Genomic DNA, 25,867 nt, shown 5'->3' with positions numbered 1-25,867 from the left:
TAAACATTGATTGATTTGCCTTGTGAATAAAGAAAGTTTATGCATTTTTGTCAAACAATGTTATAATAATTTTTTTAAAAATGTTTCAATATATTATTGGCTAAACAAAGTATGTGCAAAGGGTTTCTCAAAAAAATATATTTGCCTCAAGTGTTTAAAAATTGCTTTAGCATCTTAATAATAATATATAGAATGTCAACAAAATCATAACTTTTTTGAAGGAAATTTCTTTTTTTGTTTAAGGTCAGAATTTAACAATTTTGATAGCTGACATTTTGATTAGAAAAAGCTTGTAATATAGGCTAAGATGTGCATTTAAAAAATATTTAAAGGATTCAAATGACTTCCAGACACTCCTATGATGGTTTTCAGTGGACTGTCCATCATATCACATAAAACTCTTGTTTTTGATGCACACTGCTTCTTGATGCTTAGCTTTCCATTGTCATCTTTTCAATAAACTTGCCTCACTCTTGATCGTGAGTTGATAGGGCACACTCTTCTTTTTGGCTCTTAACAGGTTCATATTTTTTTTATTATAGGATTTTTACATAATTTTTTTAATTTTATTATTTTCATGTTTTTTTTATATATAGAGGTGTAAAAGTAAAAATAATCGATTTATAATTTTATATTTAAAACACGCTTTCTTGATCATAATAGGTTATTACTTAAAAACCAATTTTTTTTAATAAAAAAATATTTTCATCAAAATAAAAATAAATGCATAAATAAAAAAATTAGATTTTTAACAATCTATATATATATATATATATATATATATATATATATATATTCTCTTTAGTTCAAATTTTTATAATTTTTCTGAATAATTTTTTATTGTTGCTGCTTTTTATTCAATGTTGATAAAAAAACTGTTATTGTAAGAAAAAAAATACGTGAATCAAATAAGATAATTTTTATAAAAAATAAGTTTTCTATATAATTTTATTATTATATTTATTGAAAATATTTATTTTTATTATTTTATAATTAAATAAAAAATAGAATTCAAAAAGTTCCCACTATGCTCGCCGCGTCTACAATAAATTAGGATTCCTCTTTGATGATGAAACGAGAGAAGCAAAACTCAAATTTGGCCTCTTGGACAGGTGCAAACCAAATGTACTCAGCACTATCATCCTTGATCCCAAGGACTTCATCATGCTCTTGCCTGTCTTAATGTAATTAAGAACAATTACAGCATCTTTAATGAAATTCAGCATCTATTTTTAGGAAGTATCTCCACTTCTCAAACTTTGTAATAGATCCAAGTATCCCAAGCATTCAGGACCAATGTACCTGCAATGAATACAGATATCAATTAATTTTAGAATGAGAATCGCAGTGGATGTTTTCATTATTTGCTATTTGTTTAAAAGGCATCTTACAATAACCATTCCACAAAACTAAATCATGAAAAGAAAGATTTAGAGGAAGTGTCCTTGAGTTGCGCCTCGAGTGATTTTCTCTGCATGTAAGAATGATATGGCTGAAAACCCATCAAGATAGTATTATATAGCGGTGATGGTGGAGGTTACGGGGAATACACCATGATCTACCTCATCACTCCTTGTGTTCCAATGATCTAGAAAATGGTGGAGGTTACGGGGAATACACCATGATCTACCTCATCACTCCTTGTGTTCCAATGATCTAGAAAGAACACAAACTGCAATTCACCCTACTCAACCTTTCTGTAACAAGGTCTAATGATCCAGGATACTTGAGTAAAAACTGATGTTAAGCAAGTTCTCACAGGATCTAATACAAGTTTCCTGAAGTGGAATAATTGAAGGAAATCCAATGTAGAAACTAGAATTTACACCAGAACAATACAATTATGAAGATTTTAAGCTCCACCTTACATCACCAAGGCAGTAACAAACCTATACCTTGCTCTGATACTGCTTATAATCTTTCAGAAGTCAGAACCTCATCTAAAGACTTAAGTAGGCCATTATCTTCTTCAGGAAACATCAAAACTGTATAGAAGCCCAAACTTTGAGCATAAAGCTCTTATTGTGGGGGAAGGAAATAATGTTTCAGGTGAAGGGATGGAAAGGCTATATAAAGAGTGAAGCTCCAAGACATTAATTTGTGTGATTCTTGTGCAAGTCATGGGTGTTCTGGTCTTAATGAGAGCTGGAAGACAGAGATAAACTTGTAGGTGCCCCTATTGTTTGTATAATTACAGGCAGAAAATGACTAATGAATGTGATTATCTTCTCACCATGAAGAGGTGGATCATAATAATATAGGTGGCAAAGAAAAAATAGTTTATCTTTTAAAGTTAAATGAGTGGCCGCTAAATGAGTGTGAAAATAAACAAGGGAAACAATAGAGAAGAAATACCCGTGTCGAAACAGAAAATCCATGATAACAAGAGAGCAATTAGGCTTGAAAAAATGGGTCCTCCGTATTACATTTGCAACATTTTCCAAGGGGATCAACTTGAAACTCTCCACTTCCCCATCTGTCACAGTTTGATACGCCAATGATGGTAAAGATGTCATGAAATGTCAAAAACACAATCCTCAAATTTCTAGGCATATTTAAAAGGCTTCAAGAATTGACATATAATTACAGCTGAAAACCCGAGCTTTCACAGTTTTACCTTGATTCTTAGGAATAAAACCACCAGGGAGTTCTAAATCATAACAAAATAGAACACCCCTCTCGTATCTATACCCATCAACATCCACATAAGAAACAGCACCAACTGACATGGCTCTGTAAAGAAGCAATGTAGACTCATCATCAGAACGAGAGTGGTTGCAACCAAAACAACTTGATCAAAGGATCTGTTCCTGCTGCACCAAGATTCAACTTCCCAGACAATACAAGGCAGGCTGAACATAATTCAGCAGAAGAAGAGAACTTACTGATTAGAAAGGGATAGAGGAATCCCTGCTTCCTCTTCACATTCCTTTATAAGATTTGCAACACAAGACATCCCATGAGGCTGTCATTACCATAATGTAAGAGTTGGCTCAGAAATGAAGTGGCAATTCTATGGCATGCTTATTTTTGCTAGTTGCCGCTACTAAAGGAAATGGATTGCAAATATTGTAATCATCCAGGATTAAACATTGACATTTCACACTCCAAGTTCAGTTCAGAGTTCACCTAACACTTGATCGTCATAGTATTCAGAGCATTCAAATGTTAAAAATAAATAAATAAATAATGGAATCTTCCCTTCGTCTTAATCTGACAATGCAAACCAGATACCAATTTCATTGAATGGTATAATAAATAGTTACAAACCAGTCCACCAGCAACAAGATGATTAAGCATCCCAGGAAAAGTTTGTTTCATTGGACTTCTCTTTCCTATCCATAAGAACTTCTCCCCATCGCTTTTCACAAAACCATTCATATGAACTCCATATGCCTATTCTCGTAGAGTTGACAAGTGAAAAAAAATTAATAATTCTAACAAAAAGAAAAAAGTGAAGCAAAGAAATAAGAAGCACAAACCTTAATTCCAAAATAAGTAGCAGCAGCACGTTCAATGGAAAAATAGGGGGGCGATCCAAACGAAGGTGCGACTGGGTACAACTGATTGAAAATCAACGAGTAAACAGCCAATACCGCAAGAAAAAAAAAAAGCTCCACACGGTTGATGATCTTTATACCTCATTTCGTATTCCTGGAATCAGTTCCTTTTCTTCTTCTGCCAAGCATTCGATTACTTTTCCAACAACTCTGGTTCTTTCCTCTGGTGTGCTTAGTGTTTTATTTAAAGTCACATTGGTGCCAAAACGAGAATCACTTGGCACAAAAACAAACACGTCCTTAAACCTCCTCAAATAATTATAAAAAAAACTGTCATAAATCAAAATTAATTCATCAATTTGAATTTCCCATTTTCTTAAAATGCAAAAAAAAAAAAAAAAAAAAAACAAAAAAGAGGGAGGGAGGGAGAGATTACGTTACCCGTTATGTATGTAACCAACTATTTGATCCTCTATCACCAATGGAATAAATTCAGATTTTATCTCCTGAAAATATTAAAAATTATACAGTAAAAAATATTGTTCAAGTGACCAAAACACAAAGGAAAAGAGAGCTCGCTCTATACGGAGGAGCCGCGATTGCAGTATTTGATCTTTTCGAAGAAGCCAGAGAGATCTGAAGAATCATTTGGGGCATAGTCAGCTTGAGAGGCTTGAACGACGCCGTCCCAAGTGAAGCTGGTAAGTGATGAAACAGAGCGACAAGTAAAAGCAAAACAACTGCTTCCTCCTCCTCCTCCTCCCCCTCCCCTTGTTGTGCTTGGTTTATAGAGAAAAGGTGACGAGAATCCGATTTTGTTAGGGAGGGCGAGAGGCATTATGATCATCATCACCGGAATTAGGTCGGCGTTGTGGACTTTGCCGTACGTGCCAGAACACAGTTGGATGTTCAAACGTGTATCTTCCACGTAAATATGAAACGTGTTTCTTAAATTTTAATTGTTTTTTATTTAAAATAAAATAAAATAATATTCCCAAATTATTTTAATATACTATTATTCAAAATAATTTAACATAAAAATATTATTTTAATATATTTTTAAATAAAAAATACTTTAAATTACAACCATTAAAATAATAAATCTCACTCATCGTGCTACTATAATACTTTCAATTATATTATAATTGTTTTTTATTTTAAAATATATTAAAATAATATTTTTTTTATTTTTTAAAAATTATTTTTAAAATACTTAAAAATATCTGAAAAAAATATTAATTTAAAATAAAAAAATTATTTTTTTAAAAATATTATTAAAACACAAAAACAAAATTTCATTTCCTATTCAATGATTATTTAGGCGTCTAAGGTGACGTGTTAGGGAGATCATGAACATTCACCACCCCGGCACCAGTTTGTTTTTGGTCTTATATCCGTCAAACCATGAATGTACACCACGATAACATTCATATCCCTTCTAATTCATGGTACTTACTAGTGGAAAGATAACAAGCTAAGAAATCATCCAATGCTTGTTATTTAACTGTTATATATACATATATTAGTATATTCATCCATGTTCTATAATGGGTTAATATTAACTTTTAGTAGTGAAATCTTTTGAAATGACTAAGAATGTGTTTGGCAGTGTAGTAGCGGTTGCTTTTCAAAAAAAAATTCATGCCGAAATGTATGCTAATGATGTTTTTTCATTTTTTAAAAATTATTTTTGACATCAGCACTTCAAAACGATCCAAAATATACAAACCATATTAAATTTTAACAAATAAATAAATAAATAAATTTTTTAGAAACGTGATTTGCACTGCGTCCCCAAACAGCATTTACCGTCAAGGCGAAGGACTTTTTCAACACAGTAGGCAGGAAAAAGTGGAGGTCCAGATATACCTGCAATTCAACAAAGCGAGAGCATATTTAGGAAGTATCTCCACTTCTCAAACTTTGTAATAGATCCAAGTATCCCAAGCATTCAGGACCAATATACCTGCAATGAATACAGATATCAATTAATTTTAGAATGAGAATCGCAGTGGATGTTTTCATTATTTGCTATTTGTTTAAAAGGCATCTTACAATAACCATTCCACAAAACTAAATCATGAAAAGAAAGATTTAGAGGAAGTGTCCTTGAGTTGCGCCTCAAGTGATTTTCTCTGCCTGTAAGAATGATATGGCTGAAAACCCATCAAGATAGTATTATATAGCGGTGATGGTGGAGGTTACGGGGAATACACCATGATCTACCTCATCACTCCTTGTATTCCAATGATCTAGAATGATCCACAGGATACTTGAGTAAAAACTGATGTTAAGCAAGTTCTCATAGGATCTAATACAAGTTTCCTGAAGTGGAATAACTGAAGGAAATCCAATGTAGAAACTAGAATTTACACCAGAATAATACAATTATGAAGATTTTAAGCTCCACCTTACATCACCAAGGCAGTAACAAACCTATACCTTGCTGTGATACTGCTTATAATCTTTCAGAAGTCAGAACCTCATCTATAGACTTAAGTAGGCCATTATCTTCTTCAGGAAATATCAAAACTGTATAGAAGCCCAAACTTTGAGCATAAAGCTCTTATTATGGGGAAGGAAATAATGTTTTAGGTGAAGGGATGGAAAGGCTATATAAAGAGTGAAGCTCCAAGACATTAATTTGTGTGATTCTTGTGACAAGTCATGGGTGTTCTGGTCTTAATGATACCACATACCATATTTCTGCTGGCATGAACTCGTTCCAGGCGTTGTATGGTTGACTGCCCCCATCTATTCCGTTGTACACTGAAGGCCTGTCGGCTGTGCATGAAGTTGATCAGCACTTCTTGCATTGCGATGCATTACTTAAACAACTAAAGGCCAGCTTAGAAACATCGGTTAATCGTATGAAGCAAATGGTAGATCGCAAGAGAAGGGATGTATCGTTTGAAGTTGGCAGCTGGGTTCTACTGAAGTTGCATCCTTACCGCCAACAATCAGCTTTCAAACGAGTCTATCAAAAGCTAGCAAGTCGTTTTTATGGGCCCTACTTAATTCTAGAATAATGTGGCCCTATCGCCTACAAGTTACAACTACCAGCTCACGCACGCATCCATCCAGTGTTTCATATTTCTCTATTGAAACCATACCACACCACTGCTGGCCAGGCAAAGCCCCAACAGACCGAGTTACCACCAGTCACTGATGACAGAGTTGCCATTTTAGAGCCTCAGACTATTTTGGATACACGCTAGATCAAGCACGGGGGGCCACTTTGTTAAGGAGAGCTTAGTTCAATGGAAGAATCTTTCCACAAATGATGCCACCTGGGAACCGACTGAACAGTTGCTAGCTACTTTCTCGCCTATAATCCTTGAGGACAAGGATCGGCTTCCTAGGGGGAGTAATGTTAGGCCACGACATTCAATTCGTGGCCTCAAAGCAAATCCCAAATACTTTTGAGTGTGCATGTCCCATGCGGACAGTATGAACGTGCATGCGGGCAGGTAGTTAGAAGACGTGCATTGTGCATGCGGGCAGTACAGGAATGGATACTGGAATGGGTCTCTTACAATTATATGTGTTATTTACTTAATGTATTTCTATTAGTACGTGTGTTTTACATTATCCTTTATTTTGTTGGTTTTTAAGTACGTGGGTTGTTAAGTGGTTTTGCTATTTACGTAGCCATGTATTATTAATGAGGGCAATAAGTTTTTATTCAAACTGCGGTTTATTCTCACCCTAAGAGAAAACATCACAAAAAATAATTATTGGGACCTGACGTTGGTATAAGAGCCAGGTTATGGGAACCAATAAAGAACGTATTGAGCATCTAGAAATTGTGCTTGGTGAAGTCCAAGATGGACTACATAGAATGGAGATCGATATAGCTGATAGGCATCGTCATTTGGAGGAAACCCTCAATCGTCTCTCTGATATATTGCTTGCTAACCAGGAACCTACAAACCACGGTAATCAATATTGTGAAGGCCACGATGGAGGGCGACAAATTGTATCCTCCAAAACAGCGAAGATTGAGTTTCCTAGATTTTCAGGAGATGACCCGACAGAATGGTTCAATCGTGTAAATCAATTTTTTGAGTTTCAGAATATTTTTGAAACACAAAAAGTTTCCTTGGCATCCTACCATTTGGAAGGGGAGGCAAATCAATGGTGGAAGTGGATTCACATGAATTTTCAAGAGGAAGGACATGCTATTGCGTGGGTAAATTTCGAAGATGAACTTTGGGCTCGCTTTGGACCATCAGAGTGCGAAAATTTTGATGAAGCTCTTTCAAGAATCAGACAAACTGGATCCTTGCGTGAGTACCAGCGAGAATTTGAACGCTTAGGCAATCAGGTCAGAGGCTGGACACAAAAGGCTTTAGTGGGAACTTTTATGGGTGGTTTAAAGTCAGACATATCTGATGGAATTCGTATGTTGAAACCACAAACATTAAAAGATGCTATCAACTTTGCACAAATGAAAGATGATCAACTCATGAGGCAGAGGAAGTTCATACGTCCCGCACCACCAGTACGAGCTTCTCTAGCTTTTTCACCAACAACATCAACAACACCTGTTGCACCTATACGGCGTTTGAGTTGGGATGAAATGCAGCGAAGACAACTTCAAGGATTATGTTTTTATTGTAATGAACGTTTTACAGCAGGGCATAAATGTCAAGGATCAAAATTGCTTATGCTAGAAGGACATGATGACGGCGATAAAGTTGTCTGTGACAACATCACCGACAAACAGCATGCTGCAGCCAACCATGAGGAATTTATGGAACTAGAGATTACACTGCATGCGTTAACAGGATGGGCTACACCCAAAACCATGCGAGTTACTGCCAGAATTGGTTCTAATGACATATTCACTTTAATTGACAGCGGGTCCACTCACAATTTCATCAGTGAATGTATGGCTAACTTACTACGATTACCAATGGTGTCAACTAATGCTTTCATAGTACGAGTAGCCAATGGGGAGAATCTCAAATGTCAAGAAAAGTTCAACGAGATCCAGGTAGATCTATAAGGTTCTATTTTTTCCTTAACATTGTATTCTCTACCACTCACAGGGCTGGATTTGGTGCTGGGAATTCAATAGCTCGAGTTACACGGTTCTGTGGTTTGCAATTGAAAACAGTTAACCATGGAATTTTATTGGGAAAATAAAGCCAGAAGATTGGAAGGGATCGATGGCCACAAGATTCAAGCAGCTTCATTTAAGGAGATATCTAAAAGGGTTTGTTCAGGCGGTGCCATATATGCTTTTTGCCTACAGATAACCTGATAAACCACGCAGATCAACCAGAGCCATTAGGCCAAATTCCAAGTATGTATGATGAAGTGAACGTAATTGCATGTTGCATGCGGGAAGATATCAAACGTGAAATAATAGTTGCATGTGCCATGCAACAATAGTTGAACGTGAACAGTGTTAACATGGACATGCAGATATACAAAAGAGATAAAGAGCGTGTTGAGGAGGAGCGGTTTCAATACAAGACTGGGTCTTGTACAGTTGCGATTTATCAGTTGCTTTTATTTCAATTTGTTAAAGTTGTTGCAATTAATATTCAGTACGTGTTATTTTCAGTTTGTACGTGGGTAAACTCACATCGTGAGTTACCAACTTTTCCTTAATTTTAGAGTTATCTGTACTGGCTTTGCTTATTTAAAGCAGCCAAGAATTATGAAGAGGCAGCAAAATTTGATATTAAAATAATTGTGGTTCTTTCTCACCCGAAGAGAAACAAACAGTTCTCAGCAAATACTTCTTAAATATTTGTTGAACTTATCATTGGTATCAGAGCTTGTAGAAGATCTCATGGGCACTAATAAGGAACGCATTGAGCATTTAGAAGAAGGGTTGCACCGAATGGAGATGGGCATGACTGATAGGTTGCAACATCTGGAGGGCACGCTTAACCGACTTTCTGATGTATTGCTTGCAAATCAAGAGCCTCCAAACCAGGGCAACCAACAACGTGAAGGTCAAGAAGGGGGACGACTAATTGTCTCATCCAAGACAGCACGACTTGAGTTTCCTAGATTTTCAGGAGATGATCCCACTGAGTGGTTTAATCGTGTGAATCAGTTTTTTGCATTTCAAAATACTCCAGAACCTCAGAAGGTCGCCCTGGCTTCTTACCACTTGGAAGGGGAAGCCAACCAGTGGTGGCAATGGGTTCACCGGTTGCATGAAGAAGAAGGACGAGTTTTATCATGGACAAACTTTGAAGACGAACTCTGGGCGCGTTTTGGTCCTTCAGAATGTGAGGATTTTGATGAGGCCCTTTCCAGAATAAGGCAAGGAGGATCACTGCGAGATTACCAACGCGAATTCGAGCGCCTGGGCAACCGAGTACGCGGATGGACGCAAAGGGCTTTTGTAGGTACATTTATGGGTGGCTTAAAAACTGAGATTTCAGATGGCATACGCATGTTTAAGCCACAAACTTTGAAAGAGGCCATCAGTCTAGCCCGAATGAAGGATGATCAACTTAGCAGACAAAGGAGGTTCAGCAGACCAACACCATCACAACCAATGAGATCTACGATTTCCCCTCCCAGTTTCAATCGAGTTGCCCCAACGGTTCCTACCACTCCTATTCGGCGCCTCACTTGGGAGGAAATGCAGAGAAAACGAGCTTAGGATTTATGTTTTAATTGCAATGATCGATTTAATGCAGGACATAAATGTCGCGAGCCTCGCATCTTAATGTTGGAAGGGTACGATGGCAGTAACACTCTGTTATGTGATAATGAAGGTGAAGACCAACCACTTCAGGAGATTGTTGAGACAATCACCGAACCAGAAATTACACTACATGCGTTGACAGGATGGGCTGCACCCAAGACCATGCGCATCACTGCAAGGATAAGGTCAAGCGATGTCATCGCACTAATCGACAGTGGATCAACTCACAACTTTATTAGCGAAAGATTGGCCAATGCATTATGAATATCAGTGGTGCCTACCGCATCCTTCACAGTGCGGGTTGTAAATGGCAAAAAATTAAAATGCCAGGGACGTTTTGAAGAGGTCGGAGTGGACCTGCAAGGCACCCATTTTTCATTAACTCTTTATTCTCTTCCACTTACAGGGTTGGATCTAATGCTGGGCATCCATTGGTTAGAAATGCTAGGTTCTGTGGTTTGCAACTAGAAACAGTTAACCATGGAATTTCAGTGGAAGAACCAACTCAGGCAGTTACGTGGAATGGGCGATGAAGGCATACAAATTGCGTCTATCACTGAATTAACCAAAGCAATTCACCAGAACCATGCCATTTTTGCAATATGTCTACAAATCAATACTGCGGAGCCACACATCCAAACAACTCATCCTGATATGGAGGCCATTTTGCATGAGTTTGCAGATATTCTAAAGGAACCAGCAGGTCTACCACCTACCAGAGGGGTTGATCACTGCATTTCTCTCAAAGACGGCACCGAATCTATTAATGTTCGGCCTTATCGTTATGCATATTATCAAAAGGAAGAAATTGAGAAGCAAGTTCATGAAATGTTGAATTCCGGCCTTATCAAACCAAGTACCAGCCCTTTTTCATCACCTGTACTGTTGGTGAAGAAAAAAGATAGAACATGGCGTTTTTGCACAGATTACAGGGCCCTCAATGCTGCAACCGTGAAGGACCGCTTCCCTATTCCTATAGTTGATGATATGTTAGACGAGCTTTATGGTGCTTCATATTTCACTAAGCTTGATCTTCGAGCCGGATATCATCAGGTACGGGTTAATCCTGTGGATATTCTAAAAACTGCTTTCCGCACTCACAACGGACACTATGAATATTTGGTTATGCCCTTTGGGTTGTGTAATGCACCCTCAACATTTCAAGCTATCATGAATTCAATATTTCAACCTCATCTTCGAAAATTTATATTGGTTTTTTTCGATGATATATTAGTCTATAGTCCTACGTGGGACATGCATATGATGCATGTAAGGCAGACTTTTGAAATATTACAGCAACATCAATTCTTTTTCAAGGCTAGTAAATGTGCTTTTGGTCAACAAGAGCTGGAGTACTTAGGGAACATAATCACCAATCATGGTGTGAAGGTAGATGAAAATAAAATTGCGGCAATGGTGGCATGGCCACAGCCTACTAATATTTCAGAGCTTCGTGGGTTATTAGGGTTGACAGGATATTACAGGAAGTTTGTCAAAAATTATAGCATTGTGGCGCGGGCTCTCAACAATCTGCTTAAAAAGGGCCAATTTGGGTGGAATGAGGACGCTGAAACTGCCTTCATCGCGCTCAAACAAGCAATGACAACGACACCAACGTTAGCAATGCCCAATTTCAAGGACGTCTTCACTGTAGAAACCGATGCCTCAGGTGATGGTATTGGCGCCATATTAACCCAGCAAGGCAAACCAATTGCATTTATGAGTAAAGCACTCGGAGTGGCAAAGAAGTCTTGGTCTACTTATGCTAAAGAGATGCTGGCCATTCTTGAGGCTATACGATTGTGGCGTCCATATCTGTTAGGCCGAAAGTTCTATATTCAGACGGATCAACGCAGTCTAAAATTTTTGCTAGAGCAACGTATCACCACACCAGAACAACAAAAATGGGTAGCTAAACTCTTGGGCTATGACTATGAGATCATATACCGGCCTGGACGCGAAAATGCTGCAGCCGATGCTCTCTCTCGTAAACAAGGTAGTCCTATTCTTCATCATCTTTTGGTTTCTCAGGTTACTTTGTGGGAAGAAATTAAACAGGCGGCAAAGACAGATTTATATATACAGTCCATGAGTCAGATAGCCGCGGATCAGTTACACAACCACTTTGTGTGGCGAAATGGTTTGCTTCGTTACAAGGAACGGGTCATCATTCCTACAGACCCTACTCTACGTGCAAAGCTACTGCACGAAATGCATGATACCAAAGTTGGTGGCCACTCTGGTGTGCTGCGCACATACAAGAAACTGGGGCAACAATTCTATTGGCCAGGAATGCGTAAGTCGGTCCAAGAATATATCAAGAATTGTGTGGTATGCCAGAAAACCAAATCAGATACATTGGCACTCGCAGGTCTCCTCCAACCATTGCCCATCCCTTGTCAGGTGTGGGAGGACATTACACTTGATTTCATCGAGCGTTTACCCGCTTCTCAGGGCCAAGATACCATCATGGTTGTCGTCGATAGGCTCAACAAATCAGCTCATTTCCTGCCCTTAAAACATCCTTTTACAGCTAAAAGTGTTGCAGAGAAATTTATGGCAGATGTTATTAAGTTACATGGCATGCCAAGGTCTATAGTCAGCGATCGGGATCCAGTTTTTGTGAGCCATTTCTGGCAGGAGTTCTTCAAGATGTCAGGTACAAAATTGCAGCTCAGCTCCGCGTATCACCCGCAAACGGATGGCCATACCGAGGTTGTCAATCGCTGCGTTGAACAGTATTTGCAATGTTTTGTTCACCAATGGCCAACAAAATGGAGCCTCTACTTACCATGGGCAGAATATTGGTATAATACAACATACCACATCTCAACCGGAATGACTCCTTTTCAGGCACTATATGGCCGGCTTCCACCAACTATTCCATCATACAATGAAGGTCTATCGCCGGTGCATGAAGTGGATCAGCAGTTGCAAGACCGAGATGAGTTACTTCAGTAGCTCAAAATCAACTTGGCACGCTCGATTAATAGGATGAAACAAATCGCAGATAAAAAGAGAAGAGATGTCTCATTTGATGTTGGTGATTTAGTCCTTCTGAAACTCCATCCATATCGACAGCATACGATTTTTAAGCAGGCATACTAGAAACTTGCTAGTCGCTTCTATGGACCCTATGAAATTCTGGAGAAAATTAGACCCGTCACTTACAAACTCCGTTTACCAGCAGAGTCACGCATTCATCCAATATTCCATGTCTCTCTGCTTAAACAGTACAACACCAACTCAGAGGTTAACAACCACATCACAGAGATACCGTCCTTCAATGATGATGGGGAAGTTCTGATAATACCACAAGCTGTTATTGATCATCGCTGGATAAAACAAGGCGCCCAAATTGTCGAAGAAAGTTTAGTTCACTGGAAATATTTACCCGTCGAGGAGGCCACATGGGTATCTACCAAACAGCTACTGGAACTGTTTCCAGATGTCAACCTTGGGGACAAGGTTGCATGTGATGGGGGAGGTATTGATATACCACGCAGATCAACCAGAGCCATTAGGCCAAATTCCAAGTATGTATGATGAAGTGAACATAATTGCATGTGGCATGCGGGAAGATATCAAACGTGAAATAATAGTTGCATATGCCATGTAGCAATAGTTGAACGTGAACAGTGTTAACATGGACATGCAGATATACAAAAGAGATAAAGAGCGTGTTGAGGAGGAGCGGTTTCAATACAAGACTGGGTCTTGTACAGTTGCGATTTATCAGTTGCTTTTATTTCAATTTGTTAAAGTTGTTGCAATTAATATTCAGTACGTGTTATTTTCAGTTTGTACGTGGGTAAACTCACATCGTGAGTTACCAACTTTTCCTTAATTTTAGAGTTATCTGTACTGGCTTTGCTTATTTAAAGCAGCCAAGAATTATGAAGAGGCAGCAAAATTTGATATTAAAATAATTGTGGTTCTTTCTCACCCGAAGAGAAACAAACAGTTCTCAGCAAATACTTCTTAAATATTTGTTGAACTTATCATAACCATGCAGGATACGCAAGCTATCATACAATCGAGCATGCAAGGGGTGTTGCAAGAATTTTCTGATGTATTTATGGAGCCTTCCAGTTTACCACCTTCTAGACAAATTGATCACAACATTCCCTTGAAAAAAGGCACTACACCGGTGAACGTAAGCCCATATCGCTATGCACATTATCAGAAGAAGGAGATTGAGAAACAGGTCTAATAGATGCTAAACTCCGGACTTGTTTAGCCTAGCACTAGTCCCTTCTCATCACCGGTATTCTTGGTAAAGAAAAAAGATGGCAACTGGCGTTTTTGTACAGACTATCGTGCACTCAACGCTGCCACAATTAAAGACAAATTTCTAATTTCCACTCTTGAAGACATGTTGGATGAACTCTACGGTGCATCTTATTTTACCAAGCTTGATTTAAGGGTTGGGTACCATCAAGTCCAAGCAAGTCCTCCTGATATCCCAAAAACTGCATCCAGGACACATATTGGACATTATGAGTACTTGGTTATGCCTTTTGGCTTATGTAATGCACCATCTACGTTCCAAGCTATATTATGAATTCTATCTTCCGTCCTCATCTTAGAAAATTCATCTTGGTTTTCTTTGATGATAATATTGGTATATAATACATGGGACAAGCATTTAGAGCATGTGTAGCAGACCCTAGCAATATTACGACAACACCAATTCTTTGTCAAAATGAGTAAATGTGCCTTTGAGCAGCAGGAACTGGAATACTTGGGACACATCATCACAAATCATGGAGTAAAGGTAGATACCAGCAAAGTGGAAGCAATGGTGGCCTGGCCACGCCCTACTAATATTTCAACTTTACGTGAATTTTTGGGTTTAACAGGTTATTATCGGAAGTTTGTCAGACAGTATGACGTTCTTGCTCGGCCTCTCACCAACCTCCTCAAGAAAGGCCAATTTATATGGGATGACAACGCTGAGTCTGTGTTCATTACACTCAAGCAGGCCATGACAACAACTCCTACACTAGCCATGCCCAATTTCAACGACTCATTTACTATTGAGATTGATGCTTCTGGTGAAGGCATTGGCGCAGTGCTATCGCAACAAGGTAAACCAGTGGCCTTCATGAGTCGAGCACTTGGAGTGACTAAACTATCCTGGTTTACCTACACCAAAGAAATGTTGGCTATCATTGAGGCTATCCAATTATGGTGACCTTACCTTCTGGGCAAGAAATTTTACATTCAAACTGATCACCGCAGCCTTAAGTATCTTTTGGAGCAACGAATAGTTACCCCAGAATAGCAAAAATTGGTCGCTAAACTTTTGGGCTACGACTATGAAATATTATACCGACCGGGACGTGAAAATTCTGCAGCAGATACATTCTCAAGGAAACAAGGCAGTCCAATTCTTAACCATCTCTTTATTCCACAGGTCAGTCTATAGGAGGATATCAAGCACGCCGCCACAACCGATCCATATATAAAGACAAAGGGTTGTATGGCAACTGACCACCCTGAAGGACCGTATATGTTGTGTCATGGGTTACTTTTCCATAAAGGGAAGGTCATCGTTCCAGACGATAAATCCTTGCACACTCATTTACTACACGAAATGCATGACACCAAAACAGGAGGCCATTCTGACATCTTACGCACATTCAAAAAATTAGGCCAACAATTCTACTGGTCGGGGATGCATAGATCAGTTGAAGAATATATTAAAGGATGCGCAGTTTGCCAAAAAATCAAGATAAACAATGGCTCCAGCAGGCCTTCTACAACCACTGCCCATTCCATGTCAGGTGTGGGGATGACATTTCTTTAGACTTTATTGAAGGACTGCCCACTTCCCAAGGCAAAGATACAATTATGGTGGTTGTTGACAGGTTTAGTAAATCAGCTCATTTTCTTCCTTTAACCCATCCTTTTACTGCTAAAACTGTCGCTAACAAGTTTGTTGAAGGCATTATCAAGCTCCACGAGATTCCTATTTCTATTTTCAGTGACCGCGATCCCATTTTTATTAGCAAGTTCTGGCAAGAATTCTTCAAGTTGTCGGGCACCAAATTGCAGCTCAGTTTTGCTTACCACCCACAAACTGACGGACAGACAAAGGTCGTTAATCGCTGTGTTGAGCAATATCTGCGCTGTTTCGTTCACCAATGGCCTCGCAAGTGGAACTGTTATCTGCCCTGGGCCGAATACTGGTATAATACCACATACCATATTTCTGCTGGCATGAACTCGTTCCAGGCGTTGTATGGTCGACTGCCCCCATCTATTCCGTTGTACACTGAAGGCCTGTCGGTTATGCATGAAGTTGATCAGCACTTCTTGCATCGCGATGCATTACTTAAACAACTAAAGGCCAGCTTAGCAACATCGGTTAATCGTATGAAGCAAATGGCAGATCGCAAGAGAAGGGATGTATCGTTTGAAGTTGGCAGCTGGGTTCTACTGAAGTTGCATCCTTACCGCCAACAATCAGCTTTCAAACGAGTCTATCAAAAGCTAGCAAGTCGTTTTTATGGGCCCTATTTAATTCTGGAAAAATATGGCCCTATCGCCTACAAGTTACAACTACCAGCTCACGCACGCATCCATCCAGTGTTTCATATTTCTCTATTGAAACCATACCACACCACTGCTGGCCAGGCGGAGCCCCAACAGACCAAGTTACCACTAGTCACTGATGATAGAGTTGCCATTTTAGAGCCTCAGACTATTTTGGATACACGCTGGATCAAGCATGGGGGGCCACCTTGTTAAGGAGAGCTTAGTTCAATGGAAGAATCTTTCCACAAATGATGCCACCTGGGAACCGACTGAATAGTTGCTAGCTACTTTCTCGCCTATAATCCTTAAGGACAAGGATCGGCTTCCTAGGGGGAGTAATGTTAGGCCACGACATTCAATTCGTGGCCTCAAAGCAAATCCCAAATACTTTTGAGTGTGCATGTCCCATGCAGACAGTAAGGACGTGCATGCGGGCAAACGTGCATGCTGGCAGGCAGTTAGAAGACGTGCATTGTGCATGCGGGCAGTACAGGAATGGATACTGGAATGGGTCTCTTACAATTATATGTGTTATTTATTTAATGTATTTCTATTAGTACGTGTGTTTTACATTATCCTTTATTTTGTTGGTTTTTAAGTACGTGGGTTGTTAAGTGGTTTTGCTATTTAAGCAGCCATGTATTATTAATGAGGGCAAGAAGTTTTTATTCAAACTACGGTTTATTCTCACCCTAAGAGAAAACATCACAAAAAATAATTATTGGGACCTAACACATGTAAGAATGATATGGCTGAAAACTGTAAAGAAGCCCAAACTTTGAGCATAAAGCTCTTATTGTGGGGAAGGAAATAATGTTTCAGGTGAAGGGATGGAAAGGCTAAATAAAGAGTGAAGCTCCAAGACATTAATTTGTGTGATTCTTGTGCAAGTCATGGGTGTTCTGGTCTTAATGAGAGCTGGAAGACAGAGATAAACTTGCAGTTGCCCCTATTGTTTGTATAATTACAGGCAGAAAATGACTAATGAATGTGAATATCTTCTCACCATGAAGAGGTGGGTCATAATAATATAGGTGGCAAAGAAAAAGTAGTTTATCTTTTAAAGTTAAATGAGTGGCCGCTAAATGAGTGAAAATAAACAAGGGAAACAATAGAGAAGAAATACCCGTGTCGAAACAGAAAATCAATGATAACAAGAGAGCAATTAGGCTTGAAAAAATGGGTCCTCCGTATTACATTTGCAACATTTTCCACGGGGATCAACTTGAAACTCTCCACTTCCCCATCTGTCACAGTTTGATACGCCAACGATGGTAAAGATATCATGAAATGTCAAAAACACAATCCTCAAATTTCTAGGCATATTTAAAAGGCTTCAAGAATTGACATATAATTACAGCTGAAAACGTGAGCTTTCACAGCTTACCTTGATTCTTAGGAATAAAACCACCAGGGAGTTCTAAATCATAACAAAATAGAACACCCCTCTCGTATCTATACCCATCAACATCCACATAAGAAACAGCACCAACTGACATGGCTCTGTAAAGAAGCAATGTAGACTCATCATCAGAACGAGAGTGGTTGCAACCAAAACAACTTGATCAAAGGATCTGTTCCTGCTGCACCAAGATTCAACTTCCCAGACAATACAAGGCAGGCTGAACATAATTCAGCAGAAGAAGAGAACTTACTGATTAGAAAGGGATAGAGGAATCCCTGCTTCCTCTTCACATTCCTTTATAAGATTTGCAACACAAGACATCCCATGAGGCTGTCATTACCATAATGTAAGAGTTGGCTCAGAAATGAAGTGGCAATTCTATGGCATGCTTATTTTTGCTAGTTGCCGCTACTAAAGGAAATGGATTGCAAATATTGTAATCATCCAGGATTAAACATTGACATTTCACACTCCAAGTTCAGTTCAGAGTTCACCTAACACTTGATCGTCATAGTATTCAGAGCATTCAAATGTTAAAAATAAATAAATAAATAATGGAATCTTCCCTTCGTCTTAATCTGACAATGCAAACCAGATACCAATTTCATTGAATGGTATAATAAATAGTTACAAACCAGTCCACCAGCAACAAGATGATCAAGCATCCCAGGAAAAGTTTGTTTCATTGGACTTCTCTTTCCTATCCATAAGAATTTCTCCCCATCTCTTTTCAAAAAACCATTCATTTGAACTCCATATGCCTATTCTCGTAGAGTTGAAAAGTGAAAAAAAATTAATTAATTCTAACAAAAAGAAAAAAGAATGAAGCAAAGAAATAAGAAGCACAGACCTTAATTCCAAAATAAGGAGCAGCAGCACGTTCAACGGAAAAATAGGGGGGCGATCCAAACGAAGGTGCGACTGGGTACAACTGATTGAAAATCAACGAGTAAACAGCCAATACAGCAAGAGAAAAAAAAAAGCTCCACATGGTTGATGATCTTTATACCTCATTTCGTATTCCTGGAATCAGTTCCTTTTCTTCTTCTGCCAAGCATTTGATTACTTTTCCAACAACTCTGGTTCTTTCCTCTGGTGTGCTTAGTGTTTTATTTAAAGTCACATTGGTGCCAAAACGAGAATCACTTGGCACAAAAACAAACACGTCCTTAAACCTCCTCAAATAATTATAAAAAAAACTGTCATAAATCAAAATTAATTCATCAATTTGAATTTCCCATTTTCTTAAAATGCAAAAAAAAACAAAAAAGAGGGAGGGAGGGAGAGATTACGTTACCCGTTATGTATGTAACCAACTATTTGATCCTCTATCACCAATGGAATAAATTCAGATTTTATCTCCTGAAAATATTAAAAACTATACAGTAAAAAATATTGTTAATTGACCAAAACACAAAGGAAAAGAGAGCTCGCTCTATACGGAGGAGCCGCGATTGCAGTATTTGATCTTTTCGAAGAAGCCAGAGAGATCTGAAGAATCATTTGGGGCATAGTCAGGTTGAGAGGCTTGAACGACGTCGTCCCAAGTGAAGCTGGTAAGTGATGAAACAGAGCGACAAGTAAAAGCAGAACAACTGCTTCCTCCTCCTCCTCCTCTTGTTGTGATTGGTTTATAGAGAAAAGGTAACGAGAAGCCGATTTTGTTAGGGAGGGCGAGAGGAATCATGACCATCATCACCGGAATTATGTGGGGGCTGTGGACGCTGCCGTACGTGCGAGAACAGAGTTGGGTGTTCAAACGTGTATCTAAAAGATAAGGTGACGTATTAGGGAGATCATGAACATTCACCACCCCTGCACCAGTTAAGATCTTACAACCGTCAAACCATGAATGTACACCACGATAACATTCATATCCCTTCTAATTCATGGTACTTACTAGTGGAAAGATAACGAGCTAAGAAATCATCCAATGCTTGTTATTTAACTGTTATATATACATATATTAGTATATTCATCCATGATCTACACTGGGTTAATATTAACTTTTTTTAAAAAAAAATTAAGAGTATGGAGAATGTTTTAATAGTGTTATTAAATTTAATTAAGTTAATTAATTTTTAAATCTCCACTCAATTTTTTGTTAGACCTAAATAACATGAGTCTAGTAATCATGCCAGATCCAAGCGCAAACCCAGGCGTCTTGGATCTAGCAACCATACCATGGTTACTAGACCCAAAACGCTTAAGTCTTAAATAAATCATTAAAAAAAAAGAAGGAAAAACCTTGGCAACAACCCTCTCAATAAGAACTCCTCCTATAACACAAGCAATTGAGTAGACATGCAAATAAAATCACAAGTAAATATGTTGCTATAACAAAAGAAAATGTTTATTGTGTGTTTTAATGAGCTAAAGTCAGAACCTAAGTAGCTTGGGTCTTATTTTTATCTTTTCCAAGACTAAAGATGTATTTTAACTATTTAACAATTTGTAAAAGGTTAAAAAAACTTTGGGCAACAAGTCTTATTTTTGTTAACTTTGAGGGTAGAATAGTATTTTTACTATGCAAATAAACATGAAAAGACTAATATACCCCCACTTAGACATTTAATGACCAATGAGCCGATGAAAAATACTGAAATACCCTCACAATCAGGGCTTCAATTTTTTTCAATCAAAGGGCAAAATGACAATTTAACTTTACGTGAAAAGACAACATTATCCCCATCCCAAGCCTTCAAAGCTTGGAAAATCCACTGTGCAAATCTACAGTGGACTGTGTCTTGGTTCACAGTACATTTGCACAAGGTTGTCAGACCTAAGCCACTTGAGTCTGTCAAACCATGTCATACCTAAGGTGTGTCAGACCTGCGTTTGGTTCTGGCAACCATGCCTGCCCGATCGCATGGTCCTGACAACCATGCTAGACCTAAGTAGTTTAGGGCTGACATGGTTGTCACACCCAAGACGCTTAGGTCTTGAATGGTTGTCATATCCAAGTCGCTTGAAATCATTAAAAAAAACAAGGAAAGCCTTGATAACAGCCCCCCAACAAGAACTCCTCCTACAAAGCATTGGGTAGGCATGCAAATAAAATCACATGTAAATATGTTGTTATAACAAAAGAAATACTTGTTGTGTGTGTCAATGAGCTAAATCCAAAACCCATGTAGCTTAGGTCTGGCATGGTTGCTAGACTCATGACGCTTGGGGATATGATGTGGTTACTAGACCCAAGTAGCTTATCATGCCAAACCCAAGGCACTAAAGTGGCAGGGAAGAAGAAATGAATAAGAAGAAAAGGAAAGCTAAAGAAACATTTATCCGCTTGTGAAAAGATGAGAAATTGAAAATGAAATTACTATTACAATCTACAGTAAAACGTGTCTTGATCTACAATAAATTCCCTACATTATTTAGCTTTGTTATAATTAAATGCATATTAAACCTGGATAATGATAATTTTTATTTACCAACACATCCTCTTTAAAAAAGTTTTGATAACATGTATTTAATTAAATCTATTTTATATATTACATTACATAAATTATATGTACCAACATAATTTAACATAAACAAAATACAAAGACAAACAATTGTATATCTTTCTTCCACTTTTATGAGCACAATACTAAGACAATACACGGTATGTTCATATCCAAAATCATTTTCTTATGCTAACATGTTGGCATTAGATCCTTCTTCTGTGAAAATATACATCATCAAAGACTGGCCAGACCTTGGCCAACAACTACGGGTTTAGATAGATAAGTTTTAATGTTTTCAAAAGAAATTTGTTACTTCTCTTTTGCACTGAAACTCACAGAATTCTTTCCTTTCAACAGTTTAATATTAAGTCTTATCTTTCCAATATTATTTGATATAAATCTCATAAAATTAATATCGTCAATAAAGCTTTATATTTCTTTTTTTGTTATGAGGAGGGTTTGCTTTCATGGTTCTTGTGCTTTATTTTTATCATCTTTATGCCACGTTGATGCACTATAAACCCTAGAAAATTTCATACTTACACTCCAAAATCACTTTTATAGGATTCCTTTTTAAATAATGCATCCTTCTTTGTTCAAAGGCCACACACATTTCATCTAGGTGGGTGAATTTTGATCTTAATTTTACCATAATATAATCAATATAAATTTGATGTGAATCTCGTAATTATATGGTCACACAACCCACAACGAATTCTAAAAAGCTGAAACAGGTTTGATAGAAGTGTGACATAATAGAAACATGTTCCAAGGCACCAGCATTATTAGAATAAGAAACCATACCCTACAAATACTAATTCGTGAATGATAATTATAAGAAAGACGCTACGAAGCCAATTAATTTTTAAATAGTCAATTTAGTTTGTTAGAGAACCAAAGAATGCAAGAATCTCTCTCACACAAGCTGAATAAAATTGGTAGCAATAGTATTATCAAGTCTTCTTATTTTGTGCTTACAAAAAATATTTATACTCTTGAAAGTAAAACTCTAACCCTAATGAGTCACACATGCACCCAATTAAATAAAATTTAAACTAATTAAAATAAGGCTTAAAAATAAAATAATAGTCTAAAATAATTTTTCACCTTTTGCCGCATATCATAGTGAAAAATACGTAAGATAAATCATTATTGAAAAATCTTTGCTGAACAAAACTCATCAACATTGTAAAATAAGAATTAATTTTTGACCAATTAATTCTTCTTATTTGATACGGAATCCTTATAAAATAAATAAGTCAAAGGCTGCCATATAATTCTTCAAATAGCATTAAGGACTCATTGTAGTGAATGTAATTCATAACTCTTAAGAAAAACAATTTTTTTTTTTTTCTGTTTTCGCACTTTGTTGACAAATTCTAAGCCCAACTTTAAACATGTCATTCTCTCTCGCTTGGATGAATTAACGGACCTACCATATATAGTTGGGAAGGTAAAGATGTTTAGTTTCCAACCCAATTAGAATCGCATCCAACCCCTTCTTATAGATTCAAATATGACCTGAAAAGTAGACAAGGATCCAGATTGATAAATTTGAACCTTTTTAACCCAAGTCTCTTAACTTAGCCCATTGAACTCCTCTTGGGTACACTTTGTTTTAGGCCTTAGAATAGACCCAATGGACACCCCTAATGGATTCTTTGATGTCGTAGCCAGGACAACATCATCCACTCTTTCATCTAAAAAATTCAACCTCGAATCATCATCTACGTCAAACAAAGAAAGATCAGAAACTTTGACTATAGCACTAACATTATATTCACCTTATAGATCCACTTTGTAGGAATTGACTTCTTCAAGGAATCTAAATGAACCATCTTCTTTAAACATCAATTTTGATTTTTTTATGTCTAAGAAACTTCCTTTTGTGCATATACACCCAAAACCAGTCTTTTAGTTCAAAGACAACCCTTTTCATCTTTTCTTTGCCTGGAATGCATACTTTTCATTCCTTTTCCAAACATGTTGTTGTACCTTCTTAAAAATGTGCTCATCACCTATGTTTTTCTATTGCCATCAAATCTAACCCTTTCATCAATAAGTAAAGAAATAAAATCTAGTAGGGTTAAACCATAAACTATTTTAAATGGTGAATATTTTTTTCCAATTTAATAGATTAACACATAACAATTTCTCTTGGAACATATTAAACAAAAATCACAAATGCTCAATATGTTCACCTAGATTCTTACTATGAATATCATCAAAGTAATCAACAATAAAGCTATCTATGAATGCAAACAATATATGATTTATCAATCTCATTAGATTACAATGTGTAATAGTAAGACTAAACATCATGACTAACCATTCAAACAATTCATATTTCATCTTAAAGTTATTTTTTTTTTCATCCCCTTCTTTCATTTTAATTTGATGATAACCAATTTTCAAATCAATCTTACTAAACACACAAGATCCATGCAACTGTTAGTTTAATATGCCCTGTAGCCAATTAGTTGATTACACGTGACATTATTATATTCATGTAAATACATATTTATTATTAATAAAGTATTAATTTATCTTTAATATTCATATAATATTAAATTAATGAATCTAATATTTAATTTATGAATTTAGAGTAAAGATAAAGCTCATAAGACAAAAATACTTTGCAAAGAAAATTATAAAGTTGTTATAATTATGAGATTCTTATTGCATCAAAGCATTATTTTCTAAGATGTTCCTGGTTGATGCTTTCTTAAATACTGGATATTTATTAGAGTCATAGAGACATAATACATATTATATTCTTTCTTTTATGAAATGAAGCAATTGTTCTTATAAATTGAGGTATAAGAGATACCTCAAACTAATATATAGGTGCTTTTCATAAGATATGTACACTGAACTGACCTGCATGAGAATTCCATATGGAGAGATCACCTATATCTATGGAAAGGCTCATGTGATGGTTGTGTAAGTGATTCTTAGACTTGAGATCATTAAGTTATCTTATATAGAGAATGTTATGTTTTGATCTTGTTACATGTTACCTTAATTGAGGTAACAAAGAGTCAAACATTGAGTATAACATGAACTATATAAAGGTACTTGAGTAATTAAGAAATGATTCATTACCTTAGGTGATCTAGGAAAAATGTTTCATCTGTTCTCAAATATTATTGACTGAGAAATCCTTGGCCAAGGTGAAATGAGATTTGAAATGTGAAACTCTGAAAATTTATAATTTAAATATGCGGATATGTAAACCTTATGTAAATGTAAGATTAAAAGTGGTATGATATCAATGAGTGATGAAAACCAAGATAAGAAATAATAGATAAATAATGATACATAATAGAGGGGATGACCTCCATTAAAAAAATTTTGGTTTAGAATTTATAAGGACAGAGAAATTGGTAATGCGTTTTGATGGATAAAATAATGAGAAAAATGATAAAGTGTTTCTAAGGACTAAGTTAGGTAATAAAGAATAAATTATAATAAAGGATAGTGCAATGAAAAGGGTAGGACTGAAGGTGCAAGCATCGATTAAAAAAAAAGACGTTATTTTGAAACAATAATAAGCCCGGTAAATAAATAAAGGTGGAAATTTTAAAATGAATATATTCCAAAATAATAAAACAAACTTAAAGGTTTAGAAGGATAATTGATATGATTTTAAATGAAGATTGAATAAGAAAATCTGGATTGTTGATGAAAAGTCATGAAATGACCAATTTTACATTAGAAAGCAGAGCTTTCAATCCAATGATCGGATTGTGATGAAATATTGCATGAAGTCTATTAGTATATTTTCCTACCTTGTTTAAAGATCTCATCCCAATCGGAGTTCGGTAAAGACTAGCGATTTAAGCAGAAACAAACTAAATAGTTTACGTGAAAAATAAAATAAAATACATAAAGGCATAACTAAGGAACAAAATTATAATTAATGGAAAATATGCCTTTAAAACAGCAAAAGGCCACTAGCCCAGACCAAAAAAAGAAGAAGAAATGAGACAATAGAGAAAATTCGGCTAGAGAGAGAAGTGTAGAATTTGGAGGAGCTAATAATGCTCCGGTGGCCATATCTTTGGCATCCACCGTTGGATTATGCTTATTTTTGGATATATTATTATTCTCACACTCCACTACTAACTGACCAGAGGGATTTGAAAGATCACAATCTGTTTGATAGAAATCCATGAAGAAATTGAAATGAAAGAAATTTGGAAAATAAAACATATTTAAGGCTGGCCATAAGTATATTTTTGGCAAATTGATTAGTTATGAATATTATCATGGATTCCAACTAGTA

General features: G+C 36.8%; 2 protein-coding genes across 15 annotated transcripts; both read right to left on the bottom strand.

Moving 5' to 3' along the window:
* Window positions 1-1,041: 1,041 nt before the first annotated feature.
* Window positions 1,042-4,550, bottom strand: LOC112328013 (nudix hydrolase 20, chloroplastic). 10 transcript variants are annotated; one of them, XR_008059588.1, is made up of 11 exons: window positions 4,087-4,534; window positions 3,942-4,006; window positions 3,641-3,830; window positions 3,483-3,563; window positions 3,271-3,396; window positions 2,886-2,965; window positions 2,618-2,733; window positions 2,356-2,476; window positions 1,563-1,656; window positions 1,392-1,492; window positions 1,042-1,302 (listed from the first exon to the last, which is right to left on the bottom strand). XR_008059588.1 is itself a non-coding variant. In XM_024604004.2 (9 exons), the coding sequence occupies exons 1-9, from the start codon at window positions 4,348-4,350 to the stop codon at window positions 1,233-1,235; spliced, it is 1,059 nt and encodes a 352-aa protein (XP_024459772.1). In that variant the 5' UTR covers window positions 4,351-4,550; the 3' UTR covers window positions 1,042-1,232. The 10 variants fall into 10 exon arrangements, 3 of the variants coding, with proteins under 3 accessions (XP_024459772.1, XP_024459771.1, XP_052310158.1); XR_008059591.1 differs by having other exon boundaries at window positions 1,392-1,471; XR_008059589.1 differs by having other exon boundaries at window positions 1,392-1,562; window positions 1,631-1,656.
* LOC18110416 (nudix hydrolase 20, chloroplastic) lies at window positions 1,042-20,020 on the bottom strand. 5 transcript variants are annotated; one of them, XM_024604008.2, is made up of 10 exons: window positions 19,569-20,018; window positions 19,425-19,489; window positions 19,137-19,326; window positions 18,978-19,058; window positions 18,763-18,888; window positions 18,378-18,457; window positions 18,110-18,225; window positions 17,849-17,969; window positions 5,310-5,369; window positions 1,042-1,174 (listed from the first exon to the last, which is right to left on the bottom strand). In XM_024604008.2, exons 1-9 carry the CDS (start codon window positions 19,821-19,823, stop codon window positions 5,330-5,332), a joined length of 1,074 nt encoding a protein of 357 aa, XP_024459776.1. In that variant the 5' UTR covers window positions 19,824-20,018; the 3' UTR covers window positions 1,042-1,174; window positions 5,310-5,329. The 5 variants fall into 5 exon arrangements, with proteins under 5 accessions (XP_024459776.1, XP_024459777.1, XP_024459775.1 ...); XM_024604009.2 differs by lacking the exon at window positions 1,042-1,174 and having other exon boundaries at window positions 5,153-5,466; window positions 19,137-19,272; window positions 19,569-20,019; XM_024604007.2 differs by lacking the exon at window positions 1,042-1,174 and having other exon boundaries at window positions 5,153-5,369.
* Between the last annotated feature and the right edge of the window lie 5,847 nt (window positions 20,021-25,867).

The sequence above is a fragment of the Populus trichocarpa genome, chromosome 6 (assembly GCF_000002775.5).
Source record: "Populus trichocarpa isolate Nisqually-1 chromosome 6, P.trichocarpa_v4.1, whole genome shotgun sequence".
Taxonomy (NCBI): Eukaryota; Viridiplantae; Streptophyta; class Magnoliopsida; order Malpighiales; family Salicaceae; genus Populus; species Populus trichocarpa.
Note: the sequence above shows the minus strand (reverse complement) of the source record. Positions and strands in the feature narration are given on the sequence as shown.